General features: G+C 46.6%; 1 protein-coding gene across 1 annotated transcript; it reads left to right on the plus strand.

The window, feature by feature from the left end:
• The first annotated feature begins 5276 nt into the window (after positions 1-5276).
• NECAP2 (NECAP endocytosis associated 2) lies at positions 5277-21334 on the plus strand. Its single transcript, XM_074975807.1, has 8 exons — positions 5277-5692; positions 9055-9155; positions 10508-10612; positions 13744-13825; positions 16204-16312; positions 17167-17341; positions 18499-18586; positions 19825-21334. Exons 1-8 carry the CDS (start codon positions 5283-5285, stop codon positions 19871-19873), a joined length of 1119 nt encoding a protein of 372 aa, XP_074831908.1. The 5' UTR covers positions 5277-5282; the 3' UTR covers positions 19874-21334.
• Positions 21335-22940: the final 1606 nt, after the last annotated feature.

Here is a 22940-nt window from a genome sequence, read left to right on the forward strand (position 1 = left end):
GTCCAGTGGCAAAAGAAGTGTACCAGGTGGTCTATTTAATTTCTTCCTGCACTGAGAACTCTGGAAGCTTTAGAAGGGGATTTTTTTTGCGGGGGGCGGAGAGGGGTGTCTCATGAATTCAGACTTGACTTTCCTGCTGTGAACTCCTTCTTGCAGCTGCCTGTGAAGCAAAGGGGGTATTCCAGTGGTCTTCTGCACTTATCTTACTTACAGTGACAGTAGCTCATGAGTTGGAGACCTCTCAAGTGCTTGAGGGCAGGTCTACATTAGCCTGCAAGATTGACCTGCTCAGGGGTTTGATTTCATGTGACCCATATGGATACATGAAATCAACCCCTGCAATCCCTGAGATGCACAGAATAAAGGAGGTCAACAGGTGAAACTCTCCTGTCAACCTTTCTCAGTACAGACAAGTTAACCAAGTGCAGAAACAGTTGGGTTTTTTTTCCTTTTTTGAGCTACACAGTTGCTGTAGCTAGAATTGCGTATCTCTGGTTGACTTTCTTAGCCTAGTGTGGAAAGCCTAAGATGTGGAATATGGTGTACTGTGGTAGTGCCTAGGTGCTGGAGTTGAGCAGTGGGGTTACTGTGGAGAGGAATTGGGGGTGCAATTGTGGGGAAAAGAATGGTATAGGGGGCTGTGAGGCGGCACAGGAGCCAGCACTCAACTGCATTCTTAATCATTCATGTGCAGAACTATCACTCATCTATTTAAATAAAAGCTGGGAAATTCTCAGCGAACAACTTTAAACGTATTGAGGTTGCGTTTCTGCAAATGCAAACCACATGTAGCTGGGAAAGATGTTGAGTCATTCAACACCATGCACGTGAGTTTTAGTTATTAGTTCCCCTTTTAGACCTCACTTCAAGCTCTTCTTTTCTATGATCCACATCCCTTATAGCTTTACCTTCATTGCGAATGACCACTGGACAGCCTTAACTCTGGCCCTAAATTTATTGAGGTACCATAAAGACTTATGATACATGGTTGAATGTGGTAATACATGTTCTGTCATGTCCCATCAAATATGCATCTAACCAAATCTACCAGTTATCCCTGCTGGTCCCTTTCTCAGTTTAATTACCAGGCTTTGCTTCTAGCATCACTGTCTTCTGACCTGCATGGGCCTTGGAATTGCTCACCATCCTGTAGGCTCCTTGTAATTGCCTCACTTCCTTGATGACTCACTGCTCATGTATAATTTGGAATGCTTTAATGAGCTGTGGCAGCTTCATCACCTCTGCTTGCAGCTGGGAACCACCTGCCTGATTTGGGAATGTTTCTCTGTGGAATGGAGATGAGGCGAAATCTTGGAAGACACCAACAACACCCTAAGTTAAAAAGTCCACTAGAATTATCTAGGCTAATCTGAAAACCTGGAGAAGGTGGGTATACTGTAGCAAGGTACCTGTCATTAACCCCTGGACTCTGCAGTGTAATAGTTCCTTGATTCTCTAACACAAAATGGTTTGAATACTTGTAGGGGTACATTCAGGCCATGATTCTGATCCCATTGGAACCAGTGTTAAAATCCTGAGCATTTTCCAGGTCAGATGCTGGGAGCTGATGAACCCTCCGATACTACAGAAGAGGCCAATAGGAGTTGAGGGTGTTCTGCACCTTCCACTGCTTGACCCTATAAATCACGTCACCTGTGGACTGATGATTGGGAATGCACCTGGAAAGGCAAGCACCAACACTGGGCCTGATTCTGCTCCCAATGAAGTTAGTGGAGATTCGTTTTAACTGTTTTGTTTATTGATTTAAAGAAAAAAAATCAGATACAACAGAATAGTTTCACCCACTATAGCTATCAACAGCCCAAAGGGAAACTGCATTACAGTATGTGGCCATTACATTGCCAAATAAGCAGCACCAAGACATAGCACTGCTAATAAAATACTTAGTCGTAGATACTTACCTGGACTGCCATTATCACAGTACTCCTCCCAAACTTCAGTGTCCTCATAACACCCCTGTGAGGTCGGGCAGGGTTGTTATGCCCATGCTATGGATGGGAAGTGAGGCTTAGAGTGGGGAAGTGCCTTGCTCAAGGTCATGCAGGAAGTCTGAGGCAGAACAGGAAATGGAACATAAATATTCCTTGTTAGCAGCTTTCACAAGGCCATCTTGTTTTAAACACACCTGGACTGAAGGTGGAAGCTGATGGCTGGTCTCCAGTTCCAGTTTAGCCAAGGGCCATTTACAGCTCGAGGGGGAAGACAGAAACCACAAGGAAGAAGACATAAGCAATGGAAGATGGAACCTTTTGGCAACGCTGGCTGTTCCTTTTGTCTTTTCCTGAGCCCAAATGACCAAAGTGTTTTCAAAAGAATGATGGGCCATTCCACAATTACACTGCCAGAGCCTAGCCCAGGGGAGATAAATGGCCAGTTATTAGCAGGTGCTATGGGACAAACCCTGTTTAAAAACATAACTTCAGGGCTTCAGCTAACACCCAAAGTAACTTACACATGATGGCTACCATTTCCCTCCATTAGTCTCCAGCAAGTGTAGTGTGAAAGTTTAAGGTCCTTTATTGGGCAACAGCTGAAGGTAACAAATGGAGAATACAGAGACAACCCTTTGGATAAATGGACGTTTATTATTGTGAAGGGAGTCAAGGAAAAGAATGTGTTTACATGATTTGTACAGCAAGACGTCTGCCCAAAAATGAAAGGTGGACACAAACCTTAATGCTAAGCCTATCTTCTTGATCTGTACCGTTGCATCCAATGCAGGTATTTGTGACAGAATGCAGCCCTGTTTACCCCCTAGTAAAACAAAGTTTGTACAAAATGCGCCTTGTGAGGTATCATTTGAAAATTAAGAACTCACTAGTCAATATCCTGGTGAAACATGTCGGCTACATCTACACTAGCACACAACGTCAAAGTAGCCTATTTCGACATGAGAATATCGAAATAGGCTACTTTGATGTGTATCGTCTACACGTCCTCTAGGGCTGGTGTCATCGCCGTTCAACGTCGAAGTAGCGACGGAGAACTTTGAAAGGAGCTGCCCCGGAAGGAAATGCGGAGCATCCACACACACAAGCGCTCACTGTCAAAATAAGGGGCTAGCAAAGCCCTAAGCCGCTCCCTTAAAGGGCCCCTCCCAGACATACTCAGCCTGCACAGCACGAGATCCACAGAGCCAACAGCTGGTTGCAGACCCCACGCATGCAGCATGGACCCCCAACAGCAGCAGCAGCCAGAAGCCCTAGGCTAAGGGCTGCTGCATGTGGCAACCATAGAGCCCCATAGGGGCTGGACAGAGTGTCTCTCAACCCCTCAGCTGATGGCTGCCATGGAGGACCCCACTATTTCAACGTAGCGGGACGCAGATCGTCTACACATTCCCAACTTCAACACTGAACGTCGAAGTAGGGTGCTATTCCCATCTTCGGATAGGAATAGCGATTTTGATGTCTCACCGCCTAACATCGATTTCAACGTCGAAATAGCACATGGCGCGTGTAGATCCGACAGGTGCTATTTCAACATTGTGCCGGCTACTTCGAAGAAGCCGGCTAGTGTAGACGCACCCATGGTATTATATGTGAAGCTATGAACTTGGGCTGTAATCATGGCTGAAGTGTTTGCCAGACAAGTCAAAGGGCAAACTGACACATGGAGCCAGGTGGTCAACAAAGTTGATGGGTGCCCAGTCTTTGGCAAGGATGGGAGGAAAAACCAAACAGATCTGCATGTTAACAAAGAGCAGCATGGAACTTCTTTCGCTGCCAGATTACTTGTCTCCATCTACATGGCAGGAATTAATGTTATCTTGGCATAGCCCTCAGGAAAATACATTTCAAAGGATGAATGCACTATGAAAGCATGAGACAGAAACGTCCCAAGGGCTCTCTCCCTATCCATCTCTCCCTCTTTCGATTAAGAGGACAAAAGAAACAAGCCCATCTGACTTAGGGAGAGAGCCTGACCTGAAATTTGGTCGGCCCTGTTGCTTGGGAGCATGGGGTAAGAATTTATACCTTGATCCAAGTTTAGCTTGTTAATTTTTACTCCTAGTAAGGATATTATCTTTATCTTGTAACCATCTCTGACTTCAATGCCTTATGCTTGTACTAACTTAAAATCTGTCTCATTGTAGCTAAATAAACTTATTCTTTAATTATGAACAGAGCCTGTGCTGTCTTTAAAATTAACTGTGTATGACTACATTTCTGATACCAAACTGTCTTGCACTGATCCCCTTAAAGATACAACAGGCATAACATAGCTGAACTATCCAGGAGAGGGCTGGACATTGCAGAACATGTTTTGGTGAGTGCCTTGGCATTGCCATGCAAGTGGATAACCAAGGCTGGGGGAAGCCAAAGAGTGACTGATGAGCTACCACTATACACATGCTGTTTGTGAAAAACTCAGGTGGATGCTACTGCAGCAAAGCACTGTGAGAGACCCAAATTTCCAGGGTACAGGTGACACAGCCTCTCACCCTTCTTAGAAGTATGTTATCTTGGCACAGGTGGACATGCAGCTACTGTATGGAAAGTTGGTTCAGACCCTTGCTTAGGACATGGGAGCCTTTTGTTGAAGTCCCTGGTCTGCCACAGGCTTCCTGTGCAACTTTGGACGAGTCATACAGCCTCTCTTTGCCTTGGGTCACCATCTGTATAATGGGGAGGATAGTTCTGCAGAACCTCCTGTGTGTGTGGGCAGGAGGATGGAGGAAAAATAAATTAGAGAGAGATGCTCAGTGATGGGGGGATGGGGAGGGGGCTGTGTAAGTACCATAGATAGATTTGTACCTGCAGACAGGACCAACACGAGCACATTTTAGGGCACAAGCTGCTCCTGCAAAAAGGGGGCTGAGGTGCTGAAACTCCCCGTGGTAGAGGGTCTCCGCACAACCGGGCTGAGTGACAGCCAACCAGTGAGGGAAGAGCAACAGTCTGCACACGCCTGACGCTGTGAAACCCCGTGGAAGAGGAGCTGCTGCTTAAGGGGGCAATTAAAAGTAACGGCGAGACTTCAGAAAGGGGAAAGTGCCATTGACTCTCCTCCTGCCCAAGCCCCTTGCTCTACCCCCTCGCCCCAGGGACACGGAGGCGCCGTGTGGGGCCGGAAAGGAGAACGGGCATCGCCGGAAAACGTTCACGCCTCCCACCTGGGGCAGACAAGTTCTCCCACAATGCAGTGGGCGGGAGCGCACAGAGCGGTTCAACCGTCTGCGCCACAGTGCACCATGGGATACAGGGCCGGGCCTCCCTGGAGGAACGACCGCCCGCAGGTTCCCGCTCTGCCTGGAGCCTATGGGACGAGGCCCTGACAGCGCCCGCGCCACGCGAGTGCCTCCAGCCTCCTGCTTCAGGCCGTCTGCTGAAGGGAATCTCTACCCTGCAGGTTCCGCCATAGAGTTTTTGGAGGCGGGGAGAGCACTTCCTCCTTGGGACACTCTAGCCTGCAAGTTCCGCCATAGAGTCCACGGAGGGGGTGTGGGGAAGAGGAGAGCGCTTCCCCCTTGGGACTCTCTATCCCGGAGGCTCCGCCATAGAATTCTCTTGCGCGCCCCTCCCCCGAGTGGGCGAGGCCGGGAAGACCCCGGATTTCCGGGTTCCTTTCCGCCAAAGATGGCGGACAGCGACTACGAGTCGGTGCTGTGCGTAAAGCCGGAAGTGCACGTGTACCGGGTGCCGCCGCGGACCTCCAACCGCGGGTACAGGTGAGCTTGGACCCCCCCCCCCCCCGCGGCTCCAAGTCTGACCCTGGCCGGCCCCCACCCCCCTGCGTGACGCGGCGACAGCGGCCTGGGGACCCATTGGTCCAGGCGTGCCCCCCAGCGCTCCCTCGGTAGCCGGTGACCCTAGGCTCCCCCCCCAGCGGCCCGTGACTCCTGGGGGCGGCGCTAGGCTGGGGACGGGGCTGACTTTTGTCCCCACAGCCGCTGGCGGCGCGGGTAACGCTCCCGACCCGTTCGACTCCTCGCTGGTTTCTAATGTGTGGCGTTGGTGCCGCCGTACCTGGAGCTGGTTCCCCCCGTGCCAGGCGCTGTACGGGCCCGTGGGGAGACGGGGCCCGGCCTCTGGGATGGTTCAGTGGTTTGAGCATTGGCCTACTAAACCCAGCGTTGGGAGCTACCTCCATGAGGGAGGCATGTAGGGATCTGGGGCAAATAGTTTTTTTTTATTAAAATAGGGGGGTGGTGCTCTGTCCTGCCAAGAGGGCAGGGGACTGGACTTGATGACCTCCCGAGGTCCCTTGCACATCTCACAGAACTGGATCTGTCCCAAAGGCGGGGCTGTGGCCTCGGCTGGCTAAGAGGAACGGTGGGACCTGAGGCTCAAGGAGGGAATGTTCCCTCCCCTCCCGGGGACGAGAGTTACACCGGCTCAGCAGAAATTCTCTGAAGCTTGGGGCTGTGAGCAAATGAGGAAACTCCTGGCCAGCTGGGAAAGCAGCTGCAGAGTTTAAGTCCTGTAGTAGCTGAGACTCCAGCTGTGTGTTGAGAGACATTGGGGAACCGGGTAACAGCTAAATACGTTTCCTTGGACTTTCCTCAGACCAGCTAGGACAGCAGTGGTGGAATCAGAAGTGCCACCTGGATCTAATCTATGGCTTAGGCAGTAGACATGTTGCTTCTCAATTAGGCTTTGAGTATTAAAATCATTCTGCAAACTAAGTTAATTTCTAAGGCTCTCCCTTTTTCCACTGCTGTAGACTGTGTTTTTTGTCATTACTGGTGTGAGTGTTCTGCTTCAGAGACCTACAGCAATCGTTACTCAAGAAAGCATTGTAGAATTCTTTTTTTTTTAATTTGTGTTTGTTTTTTAAAATGAGAATCAAAGTTAGGGACAGAACAACAGATTCAAAGAAGCGGAGTTGAGTGTGCAAAAACCTTTAGTCAGTACAGCAACATAGAACTGTGCTTCAAATAGCAATCAAACAAAAATGACATGAAAGCTTTTTCCATTACAGCAGGGGCTCTGAACCTGTCCAGACTACTGTACATTTTTCAGGAGTCGGACTTGTTTTGCACGCCACAAGTTTCACCTAACTTGAAAGCCACTTGCTTACAAAATCAGACATAAGAATACAAAAGTGTCCCAGGGCTATTACTGAAAAATTGCTTTTTGTCTCATTTTTACCATATAATTATAAAATCAATTGAAATGTAAATCTTGTACTTAGGCTTCAATGTGAAATTTATAGAGCTGCATCAGCAAGTCATTGTCTATGTGAAATTTTAGTGTGTATTGACTTAGTGATTTTAATGTATCATATTGTAAAATTAAACAAATAGCTAAATGAGTTAATGTGTGTCCAGTTGAGAACCTCTGTATTTTAGGTTGTTGGCATTTCAGTCTGTTTCCTTTGAGCCCTTCTGGGAATCTTGGGCTGCTGTGCTTTATAGAGGGTTCTCAGCTTTTGGACTGAGAGGTCTTTTAATGGTTAGAGATGGATAAAGAAATAGTTTCTTAGGTATATCTCTATATAATCTATATTTTGTCTCATAGAACTGGAAGGGACCTTAAGAGGTTGTCGAGTCCAGTCCCCTGCACTCACAGAAAGACTTATCACCATCTCTGACACATTTAAAAAAAAAAAAAACTATTTGCCCCAAGATCCCTCAATGGCCCCCTCAAGGACTGAGCTCACAGTCCTGGGTTTAGCAGGCCAGTGCTCAAACCACTCAGCTATCCTCCCCTCAATCAGCTTAAATCCATTGATTACCTGAGATCCAGTCTCAGCTCAGTGTCTAAAATGCAACAGCAATAGCACACCACAAAAATGTAGGATAAAAAACTTGTGGGGTGTTTAGCTGTATTGTAGTATTTCAGTGTATGGTGTTGAACAGAGCCCACCAATCTCACTAAATAACATCAAACTGGTTGTGTTTTTTCTCTATTGTAGGGATCCACCTAGTACATTATGGTGATCGTGTAAAACCTGCATTGTGATCACACTACACGTTGCAGAAGCATATTTTACGCAGTGCAGCAATCTCAGAATTTTTTAGGAGCAAGCCTCATAACACTCCTGAGAACAATGATCCTCTTTTACAGATGGGGAAGTTGAGGTACACAGTGAAGTGAAAGTATCAGAGAGGTAGCCATGTTAGTCTGTATCTTCAAAAACAACAGGAAGTCCAGTGGCACTGTACAGACTAACAGATATTTTGGAGCATAAGCTTTCGTGGGCAAAGACCAGCTTCATCAGATGCAACACTGTGAAATGCATCACTGTCAGGTGAAAAGCCAAGAGAAGAGCTAGAATCTTGTCTGCTTATCTTGGTTCTAACTGCTAAACAATGCTTCCTTTTCCCGGTCAGTATTGTGCTGTGCAGCTGCATCTTTCAAAGGGCTATAGTTTCAATTGTATTAAAACCTGGCTTGGAGGACAGGCCTGCAATTCTTTGCCTTTGGCATGCTGAGGCATGTGTCGGGGCTGAGGACAGTGGCATTAGGTGGTGATGAATGCCACATCTGTATTCCACAGCAGAAATCAGTGCAAATGAGATTTCAGCTACCGGAGAATTGGAAGGAAAATCCAAGAAGGGAGAGTAAGCAAGTAGAAGGTTCTTCCCAGAACAAATCTGCCTAGTCTGTAATAAATGTAATGGAATTTGCTTGAGTCATAGGTCTGCTTCCCTTTGGTCTGTTTCATGCACCTGTTACTTCATGCTATAACTAAGTCACTGATCTTCCAGGCTGCTCCATACAGGCAGAGCACTTGGCCGTTAGCAGAGCTTGCAACTGAGACTGGTGAAGGGGCTTGCATAGGCAAAGCAGCTTGCAGGATCCAGACCTTACACTGGGCAGTGGCTTTTTTCTTATTTTACGTCTTACTGCTTTAGGCAGGGACTTCCGTTTTACTTATTTATTCTGTGTCTTTATAGCACCTGGTAAAGTGGAGCACTGATCACCAATTTAGGCTTCTGCATGGTAGTGTGATAAATTAATAATAGCACACTCAATCCTTTTGTAATGTCAGCACTACTGCAGTACAAAGAGTGATAAAAGAGGGTATTTGGGAGCTTAGGAGTTGCATTACTCTTCTGACACTAACAGCAGTTTTCTCCCACAGAGCTGCAGAGTGGCAGCTGGATCAGCCATCATGGAGTGGTAGGCTGCGGGTAACATCCAAAGGGAAGATAGCTTTCATTAAGCTGGAGGATAAGAATTCAGGTAAAGGGAAAGCTGTGTAGCATTCATGCGCTTTCGACTTAGGGCTTCCTTCCCATTTTCTTCAGGAAGGGGCTCCCACCTGAGGCACGCCTGGCCAGTGCTATTGTCGGGACTGATCTTAAAGAGAAATGCCCAGGGCTGGAACCTGAAAGATCCTGGATGCATGGTGGTGATCACTAGGAACTGGGTCCTGGGGTGTTGTTACAAATTACCCTGAAGGAGCTAGAGAACTTCTGCAGTTTAAGAAACTAGAAAGGTAATTATTTTTTCCTCTGCACAATAAGGACATAATTCAAGATGGTGCGAAAAGCACAGAGGCTGCCTGTTTTCCTGGCTTCTTCCTTTCAAGGTAATTCTGTGGAGAAATCCTACTTGCCATGCAGCTTTACTTTGCTGTGGGCTTTTATCTGGTGTGGTGCCTCATTTCAGGAACAGGGTGGAAGCTGCCTTCTTCCCCATGTGGCCGAATGATTTTATTTGGGTGCCGACAAGGACTTTGGAAGCTAATAAAGAGGCTGGGGAGAAGGAAGCGGTACACCTGTCTGCCATATGAAATGAGCCAGCAGTCTCGATAAAAGGCTGCGGGTCAACAACTGATTAAACCCATCTGGCTGTAGTCTGTGAAGTGCACCAAAAAGAACTTACCATCTATAGCCCTATGCAGTAATTTTCCTCCTTCCCCTAGGGAAGCTGCTAGCACTTCCTGGGTAGCGGATGTTACAGCAGAATTTTAGATACAGCTATGGCTGCTTATTATAATTCTTCCATCTCCCCAGGCAGGGTCCTTCATTGCTGCAGCTCTTGTGGTAGGTGATGGAAACTGTCTGGTGCCTCTGAAGCCCTACTGTACTCCCCAAACTAAGCTCAGGTGTAAAAGGCTTTGGTCACTACAGAGAAAACAGTGTCTCCTCTCTCCTCCTGCCCCATTTGCCTGGATGCTTAGGCTTACTGTTGCTGCAATGTGCTTGGCCACTCTTCTCTTGGGATCAGCCCAGTAAGTGAATTCATCCTGGGTTAGCAACTATGCTAGAAAAGTCTTGTTATCCAAGAGCCTGGAAGAGTTAATGGATCTCAGTGTAAAAGAGGAAGAGTGGTCTAATTGTTAGAACCCAGAATGAGAAATCCTTAGATCCAAGTTTTGTCTCAGCTCTACTGACTATGTGTTACATCTGTTTCACCATCTCTTAAACACCAAATTTTCCTCCTGGGAATAAAACCTTCAACCCACGAGTATTGTCATGCTGAATTCTTGAATGCGTGTAAAGTGCTTTTTCTGTATGTAATATATCCTGATGAAAAATGGGAGAGCAGTAGGTATTGAACTATTGTGTGGTTCCTGTTCTTGTTTCTAGGAGAACTTTTTGCCCAGGCACCTGTGGAGCAGTTTCCTGGCATCGCTGTAGAGGGGGTGACAGATTCCAGCAGATATTTTGTCATCAGGATTGAAGATGAAAATGGTATGGACAGTGTCTAGATCACTTACTTCTGGATATTGAGGCACACAAGTCTTGGGGAATAGGTTTCTTTATCAGGTTTCCATTATTATCATCATGTGAAGAATTCTTCATTGGAAAGGATTTGATATGCATTACCTCTAAAGTACAGCATAAAAGGCAGAGGATTGCACAGGAGATTGGTAAAGGGATCAGGAGCTTCTCAGTGGATCTTAAAATCAGTAATTACCAGAAACTGTTACCATGAAACTATGGTGTAGTCCCCTGCATGTAATAAATTCCTTGTTTACGCTAGAGCTGATCAGAAGAACTTCCACAGGACCATGCTATTGAAAATTGCAGTTCCGTCGAAATTGACACATTTCACAAAATTGCGTGGAAGAAGCAAAATAAAAATTCTGACAGCCCCAAAATGTCCCATTTCCAAATCCTTGGTGCTAAACACTTCAATTTTTATTTTCATTTTGAATTTTTAAAAATATGATAAGTATTTAGGACTGTCAGATGACTTTTTATCATGATTGCAATTAATTTTTCTAATGTTAATAAAATACCATTTATTTAAATATTTTGGATGGTTTGTACATTTTCAGATACATTGATTCCAATTACAACAAAAAGTGTACGGTGTTGCTATTTTTTATGACAAATATTTGCACTGTAAATAGTATTTTTTCAGTTATCCTAATGCAAATACTTCAGTGCAGTCTTTATCATGGAAGGTAAACTTACAAATTTGGAATTAGGTATTTTAAAAAAAAAACAAAAACCTTTAGCTCAGAACGAGTCCTCTCAGTCTTACTTCTTGTTCAGCCAGTCATTCAGACAAATAAGCTTGTTTACATTTTCAGGAGGTTATGCTGTGCCTGCCTCTTGTTTAGTGTCACCCAAAAGTGAGAGCAGATTTTTGCCTGCTATTGTTGTAGCAGTCATTGTAAGATATTTACATGCCAGACATTCTGAAGATTTGTGTTGCTTCGTGCTTCACTGCCATTCCAGAGGACACTTCCATGCTGTTGATAGGTTCTGCTTGACAATGATCCGAAGCACAGTGGACAAGTTCATTTTCATCATTTGGGTCAGATAACACCAGCAGAAGATTGTCAATGCTAGGAAACTTCTTTGTCAATGGTTGGCTGAAGAAGCAGGACTGTGTGGATTTGTATGTGCTAAAGTTTTCCAGTGTTTTGTTTTTGAGTGCAGTTGGGTAACAGTGCACCTGACAAAGTTCCCCCCCCCCCCCACAATGAAAAGATTGCACTATAGTACTTACATGAGATGAATTGAAAATACTATTTCTATTGCTTATCATTTTACAATACAAATATTTGTCATAAAATAATATAAAGTGAACAGATTACACTTTGTATTTTGTGTTGTAATTAAAATGTTTGAAAATGTAGGAAAAAAAATCCAAAAATATTCAATACATTTCAGTGGCATTTTATTGTTTAACCGTGTAGTTAACACTGATTAATTGCAATAAATATTTTAATTGCAATTAATTTTTGAGTTAATCGTATGAGTTAGCAGCAGTTAATCAATGGCTCTTCATATAATATTAATCTAAATTCAAATAGCTTTGATCAACCCAAAACAATATTTTTTCAGAACTTTCCTTTTTCAAAGAATTTCAGAAGTTATGGGGCTTGGTCTAATTCAAAACAAAGCCAGATTTCAAAATGCTTTGTCAATGGAATTTCCATCCTCTAGTCTGCACACTGAATTTGTGCTTTTTTTTTTAAAAAAAAAAAAAATAAAATAAAAAAATAAAACTGGTTATGCATATAAATTTAGCAATAGAAGCTAACCTAAGACTAATATAAGGGTTCACACATAGTAATTCTGGTTTAATGATGTTGGTTTAAAAATGCACCTTTAGTTAAACTGGGACAACTTTGCAGAGCAGGTGTGAGTCAGGTTTCTCATGACACCACAGTACAGAAAGTGTTCTTGATTTACAGTCTCAGTGGAAAGGCCAAGGCTAAAATAACCAGCAGGTCATGGGTGAGAAGTAAGTGGAAGAATATGAGGAAGTGCATACTGGTGTTGGCTGTACTGGAACATTTCTTTGAATAAACAGGTCTCTGTCTCCAGGACGCTTGCCACCTTTCACCAGCATTAAGCCACTAAAATTTTTAAATGAATTCCGCAGAACCATCTCAACATTAGAAAGTCAGTCTCTCAGTTTTAAATAACTTGAATAAACCGTTTCCTTGGTGCAGGGTGGAGAGTTGGCACTTTCAGTGGAAGGAGCATGAGGAGGGGGGAGTATGGGAGGGAGGGGATGTCAAATGCTGGAAGGTCTTGCAAAGTAAATTTAAACTGCTGAAGAACATTTTCAGGGCTGAGGAGATGCGATTAAAATGAAGCCTAAAGGAACCACAGTCTGATCGATACCTAGTGGAGAGAGTGCTCCAAGCTGGGGTGAAGATGAAGACATATGCAGCAGATGCAGAGCAGCTCTTCAGTGAGGCTGGGAAGTGTAGCTGGCTGTGGGTGCCACAAGGGGCCCAAAAAGATGTTTACCGGCCACTGTGATTTTATTTTTAATTACCAAAGCATTTGGAAATGCTGGTTACAGACCAGGGCCACCATTGTTCCAGGTGCTGTCCAAACCCGTTGGCAAAGGCCAGGGAGGATGCTGAGGTGCAGCTAGATGTTCCTGAAAAGTATCTTGTGGTGGAGTGTGCATGTTGGATCGTGCCTCCTCTTCCCTTCTCTGGCCTCCTTAGCCCTCAACGAGGGGGTGGAGGCAGGACTTCCCCTAGCCTTTAGCTCACATGAGCTTGGAACGCTCCTCACACTGGAAAGGTCCATTCGGAATTCCAGCTTTTGCCTCTTCATTTGGGGTACATTGAAAAACTGGCTCAGCATTGTTGGATAGCTGGATTCTTTGATCCAAGTACCCTGTGAAGGAGAGGCAAACATGCCCCACTATTGGCTGCGCAAATGCAGAGACCCAGATATGAGAGAGAATTCATCTATTAAATAGGCTCTCTTGAGTCCTAAGATAATGCTGAAGCTACGAAATTCATGAAATCGACAAGCTCCTCCTTTTCGCATGCTGGTACAGCTGTGGAGGGTTGTTACTTTGTTACTGAACTCAGCATTTGCTCTCTGTTGCTTCCCAGGACGCCGGGCGTTTATTGGAGTCGGATTTGTAGACCGAGGGGATGCTTTTGACTTCAACGTAGCCATTCAAGACCACTTTAAGTGAGTTTTCTTCTCTCCCTTTGCTCTGTGGGATTTCCATCATTGTATGCATTCACTTAAATGGATGTGGTGGCAAGCCATCCCCTCTCAAATCGCTGGAGGAGAGGCATGGTCGGGGGCTTGCCAAAATGCATGTCATATGCAAGTTCACATGAGTTCCTCAGGGGTTGCTATTTCCCCTTTGTCGTCTTCCTCCCCGTTGCTGGTTGCCATTTTTGGGTTTGTCCAATGACCAGAAGACTGGATGGACAGGTGCCTTTGGGACGCTTGAATAGAGCTCTGATTGCTTGCAGAATCATAGATGCTAGGATTGGAAGGGATCTTGAGAGGTAAGCGAGTCCAGCCCCCTGCCCCCATGGCAGGACGAAGTACTGTCTAGACCATCCCTGGTAGACATTTATTTAACCTGTTCTTAAATATCTCCAGAGATGGAGCTTCCACAACCGCCCTAGGCAATTTGTTCCAGTGTTTGACCACCATGACAGGCACTTTTTCCGAATGTCCAACCTAAACCTCTCTTGCTGCAGTTTAAGCCCGTTGCTTCTAGGCCAAGAAGAACAAAATTTCTCCCTCCTGCTTAAGACACCCTTTTAGATACTTGAAAACCGCTATCATGTCCCCCCACCCCCAATCTTCTTTTTTCCAAACTAAACAAGCCCAATTCTTTCAGCCTTTCTTCATAGGTCACATTCTCTCAACCTTTGATCATTCTTGTTGCTCTTTTCTGGATCCTTTCAAAATTTCTCCACATCTTTCTTGAAATGTGGTGCCCAGAACTGGACACAATACTCCAACTGAAGCCTAAGCAGCACAGAGTAGAGCAGAAGAATGACTTCTCGAGTCTTGCTCACAACACACCTGTTAATGCATCCCAGAATCATGTTTGCTTTTGGCAACAGCATCACACTGGCTCATATTTAGCTTGTGGTGTACTATAACCCCTAGATCCCTTTCTGCTGTACTCATTCCTAGGCAGTCGCTTCCCATTCTGTATGTGTGAAACTGATTGATTGTTTCTTCCTAAGTGGAGCACTGTGCATTTGTCTTTATTAAACTTCATCCTGTTTACTTCAGACCATTCCTCCAATTTGTCCAGAAAATGAAAATGAGGCTGCTATTTTTTTAGCTTCCTGCACTGCATGCCTGTCGTTGGCTGAGCAGCATGACAGTGACTGAGCAGCTCTTTGGACAGATTGTTAGGCCACTGTCACTTTGAATATCAGGAGCAGCTTTTAATGTGCTGCTTTACTGTGTCACTGCAAGTGACTGGTCCTTGGGCTGCGTAGGCATATTGAAAGAGCCATTATTGCACTCAGGCATGCTTAAAAAATGAACATGGTAACGTATTCCTGTAAACAGCATGCTGGTTTTTTAGCTCTTTCTTTGCTGCCTGTTACCAGGAGTGTCCACTGAGCTGCTGTCAGGAACCCACGCAAGTCAGATTTGTTCAAAGAGACAATGGTCGCTCTCTTTGGAGTGATGCATGGCTGAGTACCCCTGTCTTGGGGCAGACTGTCAAAAAGCAAGGCAGAGACTGGTAATTAGATTTCACCACACCAGTTACATATGTGAACTGTTAAAAACCATTATTGGGCTTCATCAGGGAGTCACAAACAGTCTTCGTGGGCGCTCATGTCTCTCTTGCCACCTAGGCAAGTTAGACAATGATAGCTGGTGGTTGTTCACCAAAGATCACAAATGATTCCAGTTGCTTCCAGTCCCGAAGGAGCAGTCACTTACTCCAGGTTGTTTTGCACCTCCGAGCTCACACCAAAATCAATACTTGTAGCCTAACTTAGAATAAACTAAGGATTTATTAAGAAAAAGAGAAGTTATTTTTACACAAACGAGTTAGCCTGTGATTCTCACATGTTGTAGTAATCGATCAGCACTGCACGTCTTCTAAGGCTCCCTCTGCTTCTGTTTCCAAGCTCCAGCCCTTGTGGAGCCAGAATATTTGTTTTGTTTTACTCCCTCCTTTCTACTTAATAGGCTGGGCTTTCTCGTGCAGACCAGCTTCATGGGAGCCATTTAAAAAGTCTTTGTTTTGTCACGTTCCATAATGGCCCATTTAGTTTTGATTGGCCTTGTAGGCAGGCAGGGGGCCATTCCTTTGGACTGGGCTCACAAGTTTAGAGCAGAGATGGTTACAGTTATAAAGCGAAACTTATCACCTTATAGTGAAGTGGGGAACCTTTTGTGGGTTGGGGCCAGTGACCCATAGAAAAAATCAATTGGGGACCACATGCAAGTGAGAGGCTGGGGGAGGGGAAGTCAGAACCTCACAGATGTAGCATCCGACTGAGAAGCAGGAAAAAAAAGACACTTGCCCCTCTCATGCTGCTCCTTTCCTGACAGCTTTCATTTGCCTTGTACAGGTGGGTTAAACAGCAGAGTGAGCTTGCAAAACAAGCCCAGAACCCAGACCTGGGACCCAAACTAGACCTGGGCTTCAAGGAGGGACAGACCATCAAACTGAACATTGCGGTGAGGTGCTTCTCTTGGTTAGTTTGCTGCTTTCACCAAGTAAAACTTCCCTTGAAGTCTCCTTAGGGGCAACCACAGTCTTCAGCTAGCCACATGTAGTAGGATTGTAGCGTCTGTTCTTTGAGCCATCAGGGAAGATCACCTTTACAGGTGTGCAAGGGGCTAACTTACCTTGTACCAGCTATCTAAGAATGATTTGTCTAGCTCTGCACAAGCCAGATAGTTACTGGTTACAGCTTTCCATCACCTCTTAAGAGTGTGGTGGGGTTTCAGTCAAATTCTAGAAGCCCTGTCCCTTGTCACACCTAAAACGGCTTTAAATAGGGGATGTGTGCACGGAATGTTTCCAGAGCAGCTAAATTCAGTCATGGGCAAAATATGATTTGCTGTAGCTAGGAGACAGCTGAAGCCTGCTGCTCTTCCTCCTTCGCCATGCTCTGGCTGGGCTGCAGTGGCTTCTCCTTGGAAGTCCGAGTGCAGCAGGAATGTTACCATAATGCATCATTCAGGGAGGGGGAGATGTTGTACCCCTCTGCACAGGCCACAAAGGATGGGAATGTGTGACCACCCTCAGCCACAGAACTGGGCTCTAGCTCAAGCTGCATTGGGCACCGCAGAGCCTTGGTTCTCCCCATGATGCTGGCCAAGATGGCAATGCCATTTCAAAGAGGGGCAGCCTCTCTCCTGCCCCACCTCCAGCCTGTGCTGTGTTCAGTAGTAGAAAAGAATCAGCTGACCTATGTGGCTTCCAGTGAGCAATAACAAGTGTGGACTGTTGTACCAAAGCAGCATCTAATGCTCAAGCAGCTGTGCTTAGGCTGACGTTACAAATTCTGTGTCTCCTTTCCTTTTAGAACATGAAGAAAAAGGAAGGAGCAGCAGTGAGCAGCAAACTGCGCCCAGCAGGGTCTGGGGGCCTCAGCCTGCTCCCACCCCCTCCTGGAGGGAGATCTCCTCTGATCCCCCATCCAGGGGAACAACTTCCCTCATTCTCTGTCAACTCCCAGCCAACGAGTGCTGCTAATGCAGGTCTGTGTTCATGGGCAAGCTTTAATTTGCTTTAGGTCTGTCTATACTTGCCAGTGCTTCCTCGGCTGTGCCCATTACCATGGGATCTGGGAGCATCTGTAGGCATGTCTGTGGCTGTCTTCAGCCCAGTGTGAGACGCATCAAAATTACAAAGATGGATCTTTTCCTTTTCAGCCAGTTCCTTGCACTGAACAGGGCTGATTCTTTCTGGTTTTCTATCATTACTGTGCTGTTCAGAGAGATGCTTGTCTAGACAGGCGTCTTGTGGTGAGCTGTGAACATAGCAAGACTTGGGACCATGTTGGCATGTTTGTTCCAGAGGACTCCTAGGAGCCTACACCTTTTCCCAGCCTCACAGGATGCAGCCCAGCCTCTCTTAGCCGCCAAATGAGCGTAGGACATGCTGAAGTACATAGAGAGAAGACCGCCTCTGAAATAACTCAGCCCTGGGCCATTCAGGGCTTTGAAGATGAGAACAAAGACTTTGAACCTAGTCTTAGAATTCAGCCCAGAACACACCAGCACCTTGTGTAGGCTGCAGTCACGTGTTTGACTCTGTTTAAATAGCGAGCTCTTCATCTCCTGCAGCACCCAGTGATCTGCCTGCACCAACCCCGGACAGTGTGAACTGCAGTAGTATAGTGGGTGCCTTCCGACAGTCAGTGATGACAAGCGTTCAGCCTGGCAGATGCCTGGAGTGCAGTCTCTGAGGCTGGAAGTCTGTTGTATCTGGAGACCAAGCCAAATGTTGTGACCTGTGGCCCACCTCCCCATGGTGCCGTTAGTAGTGTCAGTTTTCGGCAGGGTGCTTTAAATAGAACCTGGCCCCATGACACTTGACTTTGGCTAATGCTGCCAGTCCCCACCTTCCTAGCCCACCAGTGTGCTTCGGCCATTGGGATCTTGAAGAAGCAGCTCCAGGCGTCCCTCTTAAGCCAGAAGTTGCACCTCTTGAGCTACTTGGCTTAAAAACCAACTTAGTTAAGCCAATGACACTAGCCGGCTGGACACAGATTTGCATCTGGCTCGTGTCAGCTGGTAAAGATGGGACGTTTTCCCCAGGCCATAAGGAACTGGGGTTGCTGGGAAATAACTGACGGGGGCGAAATCTGATCTTTCTTTTTTCTCTTTCTTCCTCTGAATTCCCTGGTTGCCAGGAGGTGCTGCTTCGTCTTGGCCACAGCCCGGTGGTGCCATCACAGCCGCCAGTGCTGATATCTGGGGAGATTTTGCCAAAGCATCGGGGTGAGGCCATTCCTGGTGTTGAGTGTGGTGTGTAACTGAGTGAGCAGGCGTGGCTTTGTGAGTGGGAATGGTTATATTGCATTGACAGTCGTGCAAATCCCCATCACAACTGGACAGGACAGCCCTGCCCATGGCAGTGCAGGCCTCCCTCTGAACTAGAACAGCACCCTTCCTGGGTGAGAGGGGATGGCTGTCCTGGACACACTGTCAGTTGTTGTCTAGGTGAAGGGAGAGTTTACATGCCCCCTCACCCATTAGAAATAGAACTGAGAACTCTGCACTGTTCCCTGAGTCCCTGGGTCTGTCGCTAGAGCCTGTTCAAATGACTCCTCTAGGCAAGCCATTAACAGCTTGAGCGTGCACCAGGGCATCTTAACCACAGGCTCATCTTCAGTAGAGTGTGTTTACCACAGGGCAGCTACTCCACACAGCCACCTGCTGGGAGAACAGGAGATGAGGCACTGTAGGTTTCCTGTAAGGTAAACTAGGTGAGGTCAACATCAGATGTGAGATACAATGTTAGCCTTGCTTAGCTACCTCTAGAAAGCACAACAATTACCTTGCGGCAGGTAGGGACACACTGTACAAAACCCCTTTTGAAGCAGTCGAGATCAAGTCTGAGGCCACATCTATGTTACCTAGAAGATTGACCTGCTCAGGGTCAATATTTTGGGCTTTGATTTTGTGCGCCTGGTAGGGACACGTGCAATCGACCTATCTGTAGGCAGTTGACCCTTGTACTTTCCTCTGTCACAAGGAATAAGAAAGGTCGATGGGAGAACTCTCCCATCAACCTTCTCAGTGAGGATGGCCGGGTAAGTCGATTGCAGATACGTCAATTTAGTGGGAGAACTTGTCTGTCCCGTTGGGCACCAAGGGGAATCCTGGGAAGGCACTGGAGGACCGTCGGCGTGGATTAGCCTGCATTCTTACTGCAGAGTGAGAGGGTTCCCAGCCCAAGAGGAAGCAGCACCTTAGCTCTAATTCTTACCTGTAGCTAGTCCAGATTTAAAGTGCTGCCAAAGTGAGTTAGTAAGTTTTGTGGGTAGTGGCTGAGGTGCTGCTGCTCCTTCCAAGAGCCCAAGTTAATGCCACAGTGAAGACAAGCCCAAAGAGGGGGTTTGGTTTTTATCTCTGCAATATATAGTGATTTGGCCAGGGCCTCTGGTGCTGCTCTGCCCTCATCCTTAAGCCAAACCACCTTCAGCATCTCAAAGCATGGTTTTGTTTTCTTCCAGGTCTGCCTCTACCCAGAATCAGCAGAGCACGGGCTGGGTTCAGTTCTAACCCAACACCCTGTCTGCTTTCCTGTGTGGATGCTGGGGAAGGGACCTCTTCTCTTCACGATGGACCAAAGCCTGGGGGAAACCCCTCTGCACCCTGCTGTCAGAGCTAACAGGCCATTTCCAGACCCCAGTCCATGACTGGTTGCAGCCTTTGTAGCTTTCTTGGGCATTACAAAAAGGGGGCAAGAGCTATGCAAAAGCCAATAAGTGCCCTGTGACGGCAGTGTGGAAATAAGTGCCCCAGCACTGGGCATCATGGGAGAATGGCGCCTTAAACTCTGAGCTCCCAACAGAAACCAGCAGCCCCAGGGGCTGGGGCTCTTAATTCTGCTCTGAGATCACAGCAGATCACAGAGGACTGTAAATTGAAGGGGGACACAATCGTTCCCCTTCTTCTCCGCACCAGCACACTGTGGTGTTTACATACTTCCAGCAAGGATGCTTTGGAGTATCACTTCTTCCTCCCTCTCCTTATTTGCACCTTGTGGACTAACGTAACTGAGGCTAGCCAAAGACCATTGACTTGACCTGGGCCCCTTTGGTGAACATGCTTCCTTAAAGAGCTTGTGAGGGAGTGAGGAGCAGTATCAGAAGACTCCACTGTGGATTCAACCTTGTATGCATTTGCTGTCTGATGTGCTCATGGCCGAGGCAATGGATGTGGAATGATACTGCTGTGGAAGCAGGTGCAGCAAGGAGCTGAAAGGCTTACCACTGGCTACCTCTGCTGTGGCGGCAGTGTGCGGCCATGCACTGCCTGAGCTGTAGGCTGAGGCACTTGTCACCTTAAACAGTTTGTTGGGGTGGTGGCGAGAGGCCAGGCCAGGGGCGTGATATAGCAGCAGCAAGACCTTTTAATGCTGCCAAGAACTGTTCTGGAGTGCCCTGGCAACAGCAAATTGTTGCATGTCTTTCACAGAGCTGCCTTGCCACTGAGAGGTGCCTTCTTGCAAGGGCTAGCAGCCAGCCGGACAGCTTTTGAGCACTTATACAACATACGCTAGGTATCGTGATGGGAAACGCTGTTACCTGGCCTGTTCCGGGTCGTTAGTGTATCTGAGCAGAATGCTGAAATTCTTCGTTTTCATTCTTTGATTTTGAAGAGAGATTTTTCTTTCACCAGTGTTTTTATTAGGCTTCTGATGTAGCTAGATGCAGTGAAGGACAGCTCTGTGGTCGCTTTTTATGGAGCTGGGCTTACGATTTCTTTTTGTTTAAAAAATATTTTCTTATCTATTTATTTCAAGGTGAAGGCCTTTAGCTCTATGAAGTCCTGTTTTTTTAAGTGTTCCAAGCTATTTGTTTTTATTATTTCAAACTGGATGATGAGGATTTGATTTCTGGTATTAAAAATAAAATCTTGAGAATGTATTTAATTTTGCCCCTTTGAGCCACTGGAAGAGCACCCAGGAAAAACAGGTGGGAAATGTAACATTAAATTAACAATAAAATTATGTTTTATGGGTAAGCGTGGGTCCTGTTTTGTTTACTGGAGTTAGACAGGCTTGCGGTTATTCTCTGCTTTCTCCTCTTCTCCCTGAGACAGAGAGGGGTGATGCTGGGCACCAGGAGTATGTGGAGTGGGAGAGCAAAGCAGCTGGCAAAGGTCTGAGTATATGAAAGGGAAGGCACAGCAGGGATGTGCTCAGTAACAATGGCCTTAACTAGCACAGCCACACAGCCCCGAGTGGCATGGAGGATACAGATAACCTGGCAAGGTGATGGGATCTGGCCAACAGCTGGAGTGGCGGCTGGTGAGGTGGTTTCCTCAGGTGGCGAGAAGAACGAATTGGGCAGAACATTGAGTGCCACATTTACAGCAGGCCAGTAGCATGGATCTGGCTTATACCCTACTCTGCTACCTTGGTGCTCAGATCCCCCTGCCCCCAACAACAGCAGTTCCACCTGCCTCTTGCAAAGAACTCAGAGCAGAAGTGAAAACACTGCACAGATGTGCTAATGCCTCCTGCTGGGGAGAGGTCAGAGCCTCCAAAGGGACTGAACTGAACCTGGGAAAAGGCTCCCACTGTGTTCAGTGGACTTTGAAAGAGTGTGTGTGTGAGGAACACTGGTCTGGACTGATTGGACAAGCAAATCTTCTGCCCTGTTTGCTTGCCTTGTCATGATCTCCATGTTGCTAATCTGCTGCAGCGTATGTTGGCTAATAAGGAAAGAAGGAAAAGCCACTTTCTAATGTTGAGGAAGGGAATAGGGTAGGGAGAATCCTGGAGCCCTGGGCTCTCTTGCTGAATTATTTCAGCGTGTTGTGCCAGTAGGTCTTTTAGACCACATGCAGCATCTCTTTTGACTTGGCCCTCTTGTGCACTGGAGGTGAAAGCAATTTTTTTTGTTCAGTATCTGAGACTCCTGCGGTTTCTCCCAGCCCAGTGATTCTGCAGCTGTGCTGAGAGCTCTATAGCAGAAGGATACAGTCTCTGCTCTGAAGACTCCAAGTCTTACAGACCAAGGCCTTGATCCTGCAGATTCCCACTTACAGACAGCGCGTGGGCCAGGTGACAGGGTAGTCTGCCCCTTAACGATGGTATCTCACATGGGTCATCCCTCCCCTTGATATGGTGTGACCTTTAACGACTGTCACCTTGGGCAGAGACCTGTGTGTGCAATTCCCTGCCCATGCTGCTAGCCCCAACAGGACATCTGAAGAAGTGGGTCTGTCCCATGAAAGCTCATCATCTAATAAATTATTTTGTTAGTCTTTAAAGTGCTACCTGACAGCTCTTTTGTTCTGACAGCTTGCCTAAGTATACCTGAGCCTCCCAGGAGGTAGTATCTCTTTGGAGGTTTTACAACCTCACTCCCCATCCTAGAAGGGGCAGTACTTAGCCAGGGACTTACAGGCAATCTTTGGACCACAGTGCTACATAAACATACAGTGAGGTCTCCCAAAGGTGGAGCAAGGAATTGCCATCTCTGTCACAGGGGGAGAAGGGAAATTACATTGGAGCCTTGACCCTAAGTAGTCCTAAAAGGTAGCTGTCCTACCCTCAGCTAAAAGTTTCGGATTTAACATATCGTTTGAGATGGCTTTGAATCCTTCCTTGGGAAGG

This window comes from Carettochelys insculpta, chromosome 23 (genome assembly GCF_033958435.1).
Source record: "Carettochelys insculpta isolate YL-2023 chromosome 23, ASM3395843v1, whole genome shotgun sequence".
NCBI lineage: Eukaryota > Metazoa > Chordata > Testudines > Carettochelyidae > Carettochelys > Carettochelys insculpta.

Coding starts and splice junctions, on each gene's coding strand:
- NECAP2 (XM_074975807.1), top strand. CDS start 5,283: ATGGGACGAGGCCCTGACAGCGCCCGCGCCACGCGAGTGCCTCCAGCC. Junction 17,342..18,498: donor AACGAGTGCTGCTAATGCAG/GTCTGTGTTCAT, acceptor CCTGGTTGCCAG/GAGGTGCTGCTTCGTCTTGG. Junction 18,587..19,824: donor GATTTTGCCAAAGCATCGGG/GTGAGGCCATTC, acceptor GTTTTCTTCCAG/GTCTGCCTCTACCCAGAATC.